The sequence below is a fragment of the Rhinopithecus bieti genome, unplaced genomic scaffold (assembly GCF_001698545.2).
Source record: "Rhinopithecus bieti isolate Rb0 unplaced genomic scaffold, ASM169854v2 scaffold_30479, whole genome shotgun sequence".
NCBI classification, from domain to species: domain Eukaryota; kingdom Metazoa; phylum Chordata; class Mammalia; order Primates; family Cercopithecidae; genus Rhinopithecus; species Rhinopithecus bieti.
Window position 1 is genome coordinate 434,397 of NW_016813201.1, and position 14,435 is coordinate 448,831.

At 34.3% G+C, this 14,435-nt stretch overlaps 1 protein-coding gene across 1 annotated transcript in view; it reads right to left on the minus strand.

Moving 5' to 3' along the window:
* Positions 1-14,435, minus strand: part of LEKR1 (leucine, glutamate and lysine rich 1) — a gene marked incomplete at its 5' end in the record, with an annotated part of 183,883 nt that overhangs the window by 128,740 nt on the left and 40,708 nt on the right. The window contains 3 exon segments of the mRNA XM_017847763.1: positions 880-921; positions 924-1,054; positions 8,035-8,154. Coding sequence (XP_017703252.1) covers positions 880-921; positions 924-1,054; positions 8,035-8,154 — 293 coding nt within the window.

Sequence of the window (14,435 nt, forward strand, 5' to 3'; positions counted from 1 at the left end):
AAAAAAAAAAAAAAAACCTTTAATGGACTATTTTTTAGAACAGTTTTAGGTTCACAGGAAATTTGAGCAGAAAGTATGGAGAATTCCCATATCCCCCTCTCTCCACACATGCAAAACCTCCCCCACAATGGACACCCTTCAGGAGAGTAGTACTTTGTACAACTGATGAATCAACATTATTATTACTACCCAAAATTTATAGTTTACATTAGGGTTCATTCTTTTGTGTTGTACATTCTATGAACTTTGACAAATGTATAATGACATGTCTCCACTATTGCAGTATTATACAGATTAGTTTCACTGCCCTAAAAATCTTCTTTGCTCATCTCATTTATCCTCTGCCAGGAACTCGGGGCAACCACTGATTGTTTTACTGTTCCATAGTTTTGTCTTTTCCAGAACTTCATATAGTTGGAATAATATAGTATGTAGCCCTTTCAAATTGGCATCTTTCACTTAGTATGCCTTCTTTCAATTTTTGATACTCCCTCCATTATGTGTTTGGTTTGGGTCACTCTTTATTGTCTTTAGGTAGCTATTTTTCTAGAATTTATAGTTGTTATCTATAAGAAGGCTGACCTAGTATGAGCTACTCACCCATTAAGAGGAGTTTTAAAAACATAAATTAATACTTTTAACAGTAATGAACAGACTTCTGGCCACAGTTCAAGATAGATGTATCACAGCTTATCTTAGATAAACCTATAATAATTAAATTTCAGAGTTGAAATAGATCTTAATGGTTATCTACTCTACCAAGTGATAACAAAGTTAATCCTAATTCCCATCAAATAAAATGAAATACCATTATTTTATTACTTATGAGGTACCATTTACCAAAAAGGGACAATTATATTCTAAATATATGTAACAAACCTGTCAAGGCTGTTTCACTTATAGATTTAATTTGTAGAAAATTTCTCCTTTCAATGAAGTCCAGTTTTGGTAATTATCATACACTTCATTTTTAATACTGGTGAGCTCCCTTTTAGTAAAAGTAAGTAATGAAAGAGTCTTATTCCAGAAATATTTGTACTCTGACAATCTTTGACTGCAAAGTAAAAAAAAAAAAAAAAATAGGATTTTAAAAAATAGTAGGCATAATAAACTTCTCCAAAAATAGTTTTAGCCTGACTATATAATCTACTGTCTAATTGGAGACAATTTTGAAAGCAGAAGAAGGTAGTATTCATATTATGCTGAAACAACACACAAACTAGGAATATCTCAGGTAAACTGAAGTGTATGGTAACTCTAACTCACTTCCATTTTGCCATTATTTTAACTACAAAGAAAGACAGCTAACTACCTTCATACACATTTATTCTATTAATCCTTTTATATTCAACAGTAAGCATTTAGTGGAGAAAATTAGGTCAGAGCAATTTAGTCTTAGATCCTAAATGAGAATCTTAAAGTCTTACACAGCATTTGTCCCACATACCATGGTTATATAGGAGTGAAAAATCTGGGGTAATAATAAGTAAAACAATTCAAAGTGACTGATCCAGTGCATTTGCTTCATAAAATTCGACAGCTCAAAGTAATCACATTTTTGTCATCTCAGTGATTTTATTCTGGTTTTAATTATCTTAATAATCAAATAAAATACAGACACAGATTTGAGAGCAGCAAAAAGGTGACGACTGAAGCCATGAGAGTATATTTGTCAATATTTGTATCCCTGAGTATAAGGCAGAGGTTATATCTCTCTTGCTCATCACAGTCTCTCTAGCATCTAGCACAGTGCCTACTGCATAATATGTTTTCAACAAATATTGAATGAAAGAGTAAATAAAATAAATTCCTCCTCCGTTGGAGACATGGAAAAATGAGAAGTGCTAGGGATAACACATTGGACAACACAAACATTTAAGGGACTGAAACTAAAAGAATCCCTCAGAGGAGACTAGGGGGAACTCATCAGTGAGTCAGAAGATAAGCCAAAAGAATAATGTCAGATAAGCCAGGGGATACGAATAGTTTAAGAAAAATGTAGTGATCAGTGTTTAAGTCTGCAGAAAAGGGCTGAATAGAGTCCACTGTATCTGGGAGGCCTTTGGTAATTAGTAATTAGTAATTTGATGATCAGTAATGCCACATAAATTCTTAGTATTGTCAAATTTGGGGAAATCCTTATTAAACTTTTCTCATATGTAAGATTTTGTCATTTCAAGTTTTCTTGGAAAGCAATTAAATTGTCTTTGAAATAATGAAACTCATGGGCCAATTTATCTTAGATGGTCTGCCTGAAGTAGTGTATTATGATTTCTATGTTACGTTCAATGATGTTAGTCATATCTGTAAAATCAGTGTAAACTTAAATCTTTCTCCAGTGTATCTGAATAATTAACTCCCTTACATTAGATTATCAAATAACCCAAGAACTTTAAAAAATGATCTCTTTCTATTAATAAATTTGCTTTGATGTAATCAAAGAAGTTGTTACAGCTTGCTTCTTTAGGCCACAATAATTTATATTGCTTAATTTGCTTATAAATGCTTTTATTTAATTTAAAAAACCTATATATATCCAAATTAACGTAATTTCTTGCTTGTTTCATTAAAGCATTCTAAAGTATCTAGTATCTTTCCAAATGGCAATTATAATGGTGTACTCCTATGTCAACTTTCCCTTACTCAGATCCTCCAAATGCCTGTGACTACTCCAATGGTATACTTACAACAGTAGTAAGAATCACAAAAAATAATTATTTTTTTTTAAAGTGAGAGAGAGGAAAAACCTGAGCAGAAAGAGAATTTTTAACCAAATTACAACTCAATCATCTTGCTTTCACCAGAAGCCTTCTCAGAACCTTGGAAGGAAGTCCTAAGTGAGAGACTCTGAAACTTAAGCATCATCTGGTTCACAATAAATTTGCCTCTACTGGTAACCTTAACCTTCTCTGTGAAATAAGATGCAAGAAAAATGGCTGCTAAGAGATGAATAGCACCAAGGAGCCTAAGCAGAATATTGAGGATTCCTCACTAAGGATTTAGTGTTTAACAACCTGGAAGTAGGTATGAAGGCCAAAGGATTTAAGGGTAAATACAACTAAATGAGTAGAGGTAAAAGGACTTGGAGTGTTGGTAAACTCCTCTATGTAGAAAATCCTAAAGACACACACACACACACACACACACACACACAAATACTAGAATAAACAAATTCATCAAGGTCACTGGATACACAATACATATGCAAAAATTAATTTTATTTCTGTATATTAACAATGACCAATCCCCAAGATAAAATTAACAGTCCCATTCATAATAACATAAAAAGAATAAAAAACACTTAGAAATAAATTATAATAAAAGAAGTTAAAGAAAACAAAATATTTTTGAGAGGGCTAAAGATCTCCATGGAAAAACATACCACATTCATGAATCGAAAGATACAAAAATGTTAAGGTAGAAATTCTCCCCAAATTGATCTATAGATTCAATACTATACCTATCAAAGTCCCAGCAGGCTACTTCACAGAAATTTACCAGCTGATCCTAAAATTCATTATGGAGGGCCCAGAATAGCAAAAACAATTTTGAAAACAAAAAAGGAAGTTAGAGGAATTATATTTCTTGATTTTAAAATTTATTAAAAACCATAGTATTTAAGAGAGTGTGGCACTGACATAAGACATAGATTAATGGAATAGAATAGAAAATCCAAAAATAATCCCTTACATTTATGGTGAATTTATTTTAGGCAAAGATGCCAAGGCAATTCAATAAGGAAAAAAAAATGACCTCTAACAAACAGTGCTGGAACAATTGAATATCCATGTGAAATAGGATGAATTTAGATCCTTACCTCATATCAGACACAAAAGTTAGCTGAAATAGATCATAGATCTAAAGAAGAGCTAAAACTATAAAACTCTTAGAAGAAAATACAGGAGAAAATCCTTGTGACAGGCTTAGACAGAGTTCTTACATACATCAGCAAAAGCACAATCTATAAAACAGATAAATTATATTTCATCAAAAATAACTTTTCAAAAGACGTTATTAAGAAAATAAAAAGAAAAGCCACTGGGAGAAAATATTTGCAAATCATATTTCGTATAAAGGACTTATATCCAGAATATAGAAAGAACTCTTACAATCACACAAGAAAATAAACCCATTAAAAATTGGCAAAATATTTGAGTAGATGTTTCACTAATAAGATACACAAATGATTAACAAGCAAATGAAAAGATGCTCAATATCATTAGTAATTTGGGAAACACAAATCAAAGCCACAATGAGATACTATTTTACACCCACTAGAATGACTACAACAAAACAGACAGACAATAGTAAGTGTTGACAAAAACATGGAGAAACCAGAATCCTCATTCATGGTGTGGGAATGTAAAATGTGCAGCCTCTTTGGAAAACAGGTTGGCAGTTAAAAAAATTAAATATTGATTGACTGGGCATGGTGGCTCATGCCTGTAATCCCAGCACTTTTGGGAGGCTGAGGTAGGTGGATCACGAGGTCAGGAGATCAAGACCATCCTGGCTAACACAGTGAAACCCCATCTCTATTAAAAATACAAAAAATTAGCTGGGCTTGGTGGCAGGCACCTGTAGTCCCAGCTACTCGGGAGGCTGAAGCAGGAGAATGGCATGAACCAGGGAGGCGGAGGTTGCAGTGAGCCAAGATCGTGCCACTGCACTCCAGCCTGGGTGACAAAGCGAGACTCTGTCTCAAAAAAAAAGAAAAAATTAAATATAGATTAATCATATGACCTAGTGATTCCACACTTAGGCATCTACTCCAAAGAACTGAAAACATGTCCACACAAAGACTTGTATATGAATGTTTACAGCAGCATTATTCATAAGCAACAAGTGGAAACAATCCAAATATCCATCAACTGGTAAATGGATAAATAAAATGTGGTATATCCATACAGTGGAATACTATTAAGCAATAAAATGGAACAAAAGTATGGATAAGTGTCACAACATGAATGAACCTCAAAAACATAATTAGTAAAAGCCAGATGTAAAGACCACATATTGTATGATTCTATATATCTGAAATGTCCAGAAAAGTGTAAATCTATAGAAAGAGAAAGATTAGTTGCCTGGTGAGCTGAAGGTGAGCACAGAGATCGATTGAAGATGGCATGAGGGTCTGGAGGGTCTTTTTTGGAATGAGTCAAGTGTTCTAATATTGGATGTGGTTGTCAATCTAATAGCTAATATTTGGTGGCACCACTCTGTAGGTTTATTAAAAATAATTAAATTGCCTCCTTATGATAGGTGAATTTTGTAGTGTGCAAATTATATCTCAATGAGTATGTTTTTAAAAAGGTATGGGGTAATAAACTTGGGATCAAGGATAGAAAACAAAGTAAAGCCAAAATATGTTTGGGAAAAAAAGAAAAAATACTAGCATCCTTAATTAGACTGAAGAAGTGAAGTGAAAGTGAGAGAGCTGCAAGAGAAATTTTTGGAGTTGACATTGAAAATTCTAGAGATGACAAGGTCTAGCTTTACAAATAAGAAAAATTAAAGGATAAATACTCTTTATTTCAAATAATTTATAAAAGATTCAAAATAGTAATCCTCTAAAAGTAAATACTGATAGAATATTTCAAATATGGTCTGATTTGGAATATTGATTGAACTTAAACACAACTTTGTGAGGTGAAGTATATCTATATTTCATTCAGGATTTTAATAGCTACTTTATAGGCCTTCTACAATTAATTTGCATTTTCAAAAAACACTTTATTCTAAGTAACAGATGTGCTGAGCCAACCAATGTGCCAACTAACATGCTGAGCCCTTGCAAGACACAGGCTGAAAGTGATGTCAGGGAAAACACAGAACATGAAAGAATACTTTGCTGAAGGCTAATGATTAAGCCCAATTGTAATTAAACAAATGAGAGAAGAATTTAAAAACAGTAATGGACCCAGAAACATAGTTCACTGATCTACTGAAAGTTCCTTTTAGGCTCCATAAATAAAGATGATTATATCTGAGTAGAAAGCTCATGTTTCTTTCCCTTACCTCTTTTTTTTTCATCCCATGTTTGGCCCATGAATCCTTTACCTCTTCAAGAGAGAAGATTATAAGCTCCTTTTCTTTATCCAGAGCAATCACTAAGTTTTATGGTCTAATATTTTTAAAATAATCAATAATCTAGCTTAAAATCAGCTTTCACTAATGCAACAAAAGTCACTGAACTCTAGAAATTTCGTTTGATTTTATTTTTAACAGTATGCCTTTTCTATGGAATGCATTATGCCTACCAGTGAGAGTATAAAACAATGATTATTTCTATTCATCTATTATAAACTGTAATTTGTACTAAGTGTCTAGTTGACTAGTTACTTCCAAAATTGTTTTAGTATGTACTATTTTATATAAGTCAGATCCCAGACTCCTAATTTGTGATCTTTTAGCTAAAATGAGCAAAATCACAGATCTATGAAAACATGTGAACAAAATAAGCCATTAAAAGTATAACTCAAAATGATGACAACATTAGAATACAGAATAAAATAACACTCTATTTATATGTCTGCGTTTCTTCAAAATTTAAAATACTGAAGATAACATGCAAAATGAAAATAATTAGGATCAAGTGTATCTGTCCCATAATATCCTGAAGCAGCAATAATTATTTGATCTAGTCCCAATCCAGCCTTTAAAGGTCAATCTTACCATCCATGAAGGCTTTAGTGGATAAATCAGATAAGCCTTCTACAGCAGATATGAGTCAAAGCTATTACAGAAGCCAAAAGTGAATACTGATAGTCCTGATTAAAATACAAAAGTTGAGGTCACCTGGATGGCATTATCCTGTTGGTTCAACATCAGATTTCTAGGAAAGGATCAAGGTGATTTCTGATGATAAAAATGGTCACTTGTTTTTTGAGTGGATTTCATTCATGGATTCATTCAAAAATTATGTATAGAGCATCAGTTATGTGCAAAGCATTTATAAAAGGTAGATGTTCAATAGGTTATTATCAGATAATGAATTAAAAATTATTAGCCCACAGAATTTTTTTCAGAAAATTCCTGGTAATAATTATTAGATAAAAGCAAAACTTATCATTCAAAACATTCACCCAGCATACTTTTTTAGTCATCCAGAACCTGTGTCATTTGCCAGGTTGAATTAACTCATTGCCTTCCCTTTTCTAAGAGCTAAAAGTTATTCAATTCAAAAAGGAATTATTCTTTCTCATAAACATTCTCAAAATATTCAATTCAATTTTTAGGAAAGAAAATGTACTTCCTAGTTTCTTTAGAATGCTGGATTTTATTGTTAGGTATTATAAACCCTCCAAAGATTATATAAAAGCAGAATTGACATGCTTTACACTAGAGATTTCTGAATTTAAGGACTATGTTAATATTATTTAGGAAGTTTTCCTATTCTATTACTTTTCTTGTCACTGGACTATCACTCAGAGGATCAACCACACCAAGAAATATTGGTGAAGAGGGGAATTTGTAACTGTGCTTTCATTCTAAATGACATCCACAAAATAAGAACAATAACAGGCACTAATAGAACAAGGTATATGCCTAATTTAAGTTTAATTAGCAACACTATTCATTGAGATAATGGTTTAAAAAGGAAAAAAGAAAACGTAATGCTGTTTCACTTTTCTCAATCATTACTGGCCAGGCGCGGTGGCTCACGTCTGTAATCCCAGCACTTTGGGAGGCTGAGGCAGGTGGATCACGAGGTCAGGAGATCAAGACCATCCTGGCCAACACGATGAAACCCCGTCTCTACTAAAAATACAAAAAATTAGCCGGGCGTGGTGGCAGGCACCTGTAGTCCCAGCTACTTGGGAGGCTGAGGCAGGAGAATGGTGTGAACCCGGGAGGTGGAGCTTGCAGTGAGAGGTCAAGCCACTGCACTCCAGCCTGGGCGACAGAGCAAGACTCCATCTCAAAAACAAAAAAAGGAAAGAAACCATATTACTAAAATGTGTTTGGCTATTTACAAAGTTAGTATTAAGCATATCTTTTCACTCTTTATAATTTTCAGTTCTTTAATCTTACCTGAAGGTGTGTGATTGTCTATATTTAATTTTTAACTCATCTTGCAAATGACTCAGTTGTTTCTCTACTTTCTGAAATTCATTTTGTTGACTTTTTAACTGCATGCCTACATCGTAAATTCTAAAATATAAACAAACATCCCTTAAGTATTCTCTCCTATGTATGTACTATTTTTAAGTTACCATTTAAATATACTTACTTTTAATAAAAAGGAGTAGAAGAAGAAACTATGTCTCTTATATATGCTATATGAATGTACAGAAAAAATATAGAGAGACCAAATCTTGGGAACTAAACCCTGGGGAGGAGAGTGGAATTTATGGGCAGGGGAAAAAGTAAAGAATATTGAAGAGAGGCAGAACTTTTCCTCTATATTCTTTTGTATTGTTCCACTGTTACAATGAACATAAATATTAATCACAACATAACTAAAATATTAATTTAATTTTCACTTAAAGTAATACAGGTTCAAATTTAAAATGTCAAATATTACTGTCTTAGTCCATTTTGTGTTGCTATAAAAGAATACCTGAGGCTGGGTAATTTATAAAGAACGAAAGGTTTACTTTGCTCATGATTCTAGTGACTGAAAAATTCAAGACTGGATAGCTGCATCCAGTGAGGGCCTCATGTTTCTTCCACTTATGGCAGAAAGTGGAAGGGGGCATGTGCAAAGAGATCACATGGTGAGAAAGGGAGCAAGAGAGAAAAAAAAATCAAGGAAGCTAAATTCTTTTTTGTGTGTGTGGTTTTTGGTAAGAAGTCATTCGGAAGAATATGAGTTAACTTTTGGTATAATGAATGAATGAAAACTTAGGATCAAAATTAAAACTGTAAGTATATAAGCATGAAAAGTAAAATTTACATGAGGAAAAAGAGGCCTGACATTTTATCCACATGGTAACACTAACTCACAATGTCCAAAGAATAACATGGTAACATTATAAACTTGATCTAATATATCATGGCAATGGGATGTTTAGCTTAATTAATTAAAAAGACAGTAAGATGTGTTAGCATGTAGTTGCTATAAACAGTTATTAATCTGTTTCTAAGATAAATGTACAGAAATACTGGTTGCCAAGAAAACACATTTTTTATCACATATTATCAATTGAAAATGAACTGAGGCATTACATTCAGCTGTGAATAACAAGAAATTCTAGAAATTTCCTGATAAAGAGAAGGTGCTTCTTCTCACATGAAAGTCTTGGGTGAGACCAGTCACTGCACAATCCAGCAGAGGAATAAGCTCCCACCTAATTGGTTTTTATGGCAGCATAGTAGCTGTCTGCGTGAATCAAGAACGAAGTCACTATCAGTAGGAACAACAATGCTCCTAATACAAAGGAGACCTTAAACCAACTCAATCTATAGATTAGGGGAGTTGAGCATCAGAGAATATTTCCAGCCATGATAATGTGAATTAGTTCTCTAGTAAACACTTAATAATTGCTGGGGGGAAAAAGCAATGAAAGGATGTATCTTTAATGTGGAGCATCTGGGGACATCTCTGGAGATCTACAACTCTGACAAAAGGAAAGTCAAGTGATTTGGAGGGACTCTTAATTTGCAAGCCAAAGAATAAGGACAATGGGCTGAAAGCCGGCAGCCATGCACCTCTCCCCCTGTATTTTAACAACCTGCTAACTTGGGAACTAATCCATTCTTGCCAGAGCAAAAACTCCATTCACTCACAAGGGAGGGGATTAATCTATTCATGAAGAATCTGCCCCTATGACCCAAACGCCTCCGATGAAGCCGTACCTCCCAACGATGCTGTATTGAGGCCCAAATTTCATGATGAGTTTTGGTGAAGATAAACCACATCCAAACTGTAACAATGACTAAAAGAGTTATTAAAAAAAATAGTAATCATGTGCCTCTACTCTAATTCCCACTGCCAAAGGCAACCACGTTTAATGTTTTTTTCCCTGTTTCTCCTAGTATTGACCTCCATATTACTGTATCACTCATATTACTAACATGTTTACACTGATATTTCCTAATATTTAATTTTATATATTATTTAGTGTATTTAGTGATACATATCAGTTAAGATCTAGTTGTGTTACATATAATTGACACCTGACTATAATGGCATAAATATATATATATATATAATCTCACATAAAACAAATGCATTGGTAATCAGTTCAGTGCTAATATCACAGCTTTATAGTGTTATTAGGGCCTCATATCCTACCAACTCTCTGGTCTACCATCTTTGGTATCTGTACTTTATTGTCATAGTCCATGATGGTGGTGAAAGCTTCGATCATTACATTCCCATTCCAGGCTAGATAGAGGAGAATAATGGCCTACTCCATCCTTTTTAAGTCAATCTCCTTAAAGTACCACTGAATACTTCTACTGAACTTAGATATATGGCCATACTTAGCTGTACATGCAGCTGGAAGGTGTCGTCCTTTAAAGATTAGCGCCCAGATATATTCTGTTACTTACAAGGCAAAATGAATGTTGAGGTAGGTAGTTAATAAGAATTGACCCTCCTACACATATCTACATGCTCTTCTCTTAATCTTCCCAATATAAATCAGTAACTTTTTATTAAATTATATTTAGTATTTATATTGTTATTCACTTGTGAGCCACATATAATGCCATGATTATATTTCTTTCTTGTACAACTTTCTGTTGTCTCTGGAATTAAAAATTGTCTCCTTTTCTTCTTTCGCAGTTTTCTGGGTACCATCATTTTATTCTTTTTCCATCTTTGATGGAGAGGTAATTCTTCTCCCGACACCTTCAAACACAACAGATCATTTCTTTTCCAGGAGGTAGCCTTCCTGGAGCTTTCCATTCCCCTGCTGTAGTCTGGTTTATGCTCCGGTTTGACTACACAACTGTCATCATAAGACTTCCCTTCTCCATCACTTCAGGAACTGTCCTCATCTCTCTTTCATGTCAATTCTCCTATACCCTGGTTCAGAAGTTTTCTTCCTTCTTGGTTTACTCCTTGGAGCAAATCGTCCAGAAATTTCCTATGCATTGGAAGTAAATTGGCGACTCTGGATGTCTGAACACGTTATTTTATCTCACACAGAATAGTTTGACTGAATAGAAAATCATATATTTGAAAAAATATTCACCAGAAAATTAGGATACCATTCCATTGTTTCCTAATTTCCAGTGATGCTGCTGAGAAATCCAATGACATTCTCATTTCTATTTCTTTGTGTGATATATGGTGGGCCCCCCACCCTTCCCCCTGCTTCAGAAGCTTTTTCTGAAATAAAATTTTTTACTTTTCACTTGGGATTCTTCAATTTGATCACAACGTATCATCATGTTAATCTTTTGTCATTCTCTGTGCTGAGCACTTGGTGAGTACTTCCTTTAGAAACTGATTCTTTGGTTTTCAGAAATTTACCCTAGGGATAATGATGCTTTCCAGTCAAATTTCTGTTTCTGTCTGGAACATCTTTCTATTATTTCAGAGGTAGAATTTCCTGAACAGATCTCTTAACTTTCTTATTCTTTCTCTACCATTTTACCACTTTTAACTTTGTATTCTTTCATTATCTTCCATCCTATCAAAGTTTTAACTTCTGCTATCATATTCTAACTACCAAAAATTCTTCTTATTCTCCAAAAGGTCTTTTTTAATTGCCCTTTTCTTGTCCCATGAATACAATTTGTATTTCTTTGAGGATATCAATTATAGTGTGTTTTTGAAGATTTCTTCAGTTTGCTGCATTGCTGCTGTTTCTCTTTGAGACTCTTTGTTTTGCTTTTTTGGCTTTCATGTTTGAGGCTCTGCTCAGAAGGCTGATGATCCTTTGTTGTCTGTTCATAATCAAGAATGAGGTACTCTCACAACCAAAGTCATACTAAATAGGCAAAGGCTGGAAGCATTCCTCTTGAAAACAAGAACAAGACAAGGATGCCCTCTCTCATTACTCTTATTCAACATATTATTGAAAGTTCTGGCCAGAGTAATCAGGCAAGAGAAAGAAATTAAGTACATCCAAATAGGAAGAGAGGAAGTCAAACTATCCCTGTTTGGAGATGACATGATTCTATATCTGGAAAACCCCATAGTCTCAGCCCAAAAGCTCCTTCAGCTGATAAACAACTTCAGCAAAGTTTCAGGATACAAAATCAACATACAAAAATCACTAATATTCCTATACACCAACAACAGCCAAGGCAAGAGCCAAATCAGGAATGCAATCTCATTCACAATTACCACAAAACAAACAGAATATCTAGGAAAACAGTTAACCAGGGAGGTAAAAAATCTCTACAATGAGAATTATAAAACACTGCTCAAAGAAAGCAGAGCTGACATGAACAAATGGAAAAACATCCCATGCTCATGGATAGGAAGAATCAGTATCATTAAAATGTCCATACTGCCCAAAGCAATTTAGAGATTCAATAATATTCCTGTCTGACTAACAATGATATTCTTCACAGAACTGGAAAAAACTATTTTAAAATTTACATGGAACCAAAAAAGAGCCCAAATAGACAAAGCAATTCTAAGCAAAAAGAACAAAGTCAAAGGCATCACACTATCCAACTTCAAACTATACTACGGGGCTACAGTAAGCAAAACAGCATGGTACTGGCACAAAAACAGACACATAGATCAATGAAACAGAAGAGAGAGCTTGGAAATAAGAACAAACACCTAAGCCATCTGATCTTTGACAAAGCTGACAAAAGCAATGGGGAAAAGACTCCCTATTCAATAAATGGTGCTAGGGTAACTGGCTAGCCATATGCAGAAGATTGAAACTAAACCCCTTCCTTATACCATATATAAAAATTAACTCAAGATGGATTAAAGACTTACATGTAAAACCCAAAACTATAAAAACCCTGGAAGATAACCTAGGCAATACCATTCTGGACATAGGAATAGGCAAAGATTTCTTGACAAAGATATCAAAAGCAATCACAACGAGAGCAAAAATTGACAAATTGGATCTAAGTAAACTTAAAGGCTTCGCACATCAAAAGAAACTATCGACAGAGTAAACAGACAACCTACAGAATGGAAGACAAAATTTACAAACTATGCATCTGACAAAGGTCTGATATGCAGCATGTATAAGGAACTTAAATTTACAAGAAAAAAAAAACGTTAAAAAGCGGGCAAAAGACATGAACAGACACTTCTCAAAGGAAGACATACATGTGACCAACGAACATATGAAAATAAACTCAATATCACTGATCACTACAAGAAATGCAAATCAAAACACCAATGAGCTATCATCTCACAGCAGTGAGAATGGCTATAATTAAAAAGTCAAAAACATAACAGATGCTGGTAAGGTTATGGAGAAAAGGAAATGCTTATACACTCTTAGTGGGAGTGTAAATTAGTTCAACCATTGTATAAAGCAGTGTAGCAATTCCTCAAAGACCTAAAAACAGAACTACCATTCGACCCAGCAATCCCATTACTGGGTATAAACCCAAAGGAATATAAATTATTCTACCATAAAGACATTTGCATATGTATGTTCATTGCAGCACTATTCACAATATCAAAGACACAAAATCAACCTAAATGCCCATTAATGACAGATTGGACACAGCCATAAAAAAAGAATGAGATCATGTCCTTTGCAGGAACATGGATGGCATTGGAAGCCATTATCCTTAGTAAGCTAACACAGCAATAGAAAAGAAAATACCACATGTTCTCACTTGTAAGTGGGAGCTAAATGATGAGGATGGATGGACACAAAGAGAGGAACAATAGACACGGGGACCTACTTGAGAGTGGAGGGTGGGAGGGAGAAGAAGATAAGAAAAAATATCTATTGGATACTAGGCCTAGTACTTGGGTGAGGAATCATCTGTACAACAAACCCCCATGACACAAGTTTACCTATATAACAAACCTGTACATGTATCCCAAACCTAAAATAAAAGTGTAATTTAAAAAAATGAGGTACTAGCAGCACAACTGGACTGGTTTCTACAACAAGCTAATTATGACAAAGGGAAAAAAGGAAGAGAGGCCTTTATAGATAAAAGAGAAGCAAGAAATTTAATAACTAAATATGACATATGGACCATGTATAAAACTCAATTAAAACAAATTGACAGCGGCTTTGCAGCACTGTTCATAATAGCAAAGACTTGGAACCAACCAAAATGCCCATCAATGATAGGCTGGATAAAGAAAATGTGACACATATACACCATGGAATACTATGTAGCCATAAAAAAGGATGAGTTCATGTCCTTTGCAGGGACATGGATGAAGTTGGAAACCATCATTCTCAGCAAACTAACACAGGAACAGAAAACCAAACACCTCATGTTCTCACTCATAAGTGGGAGTTGAACAACGAGAATACAGGGACACAGGGAGGGGAACATCACACACCAGGGCCTGTTGCGGGGGTGGGGGG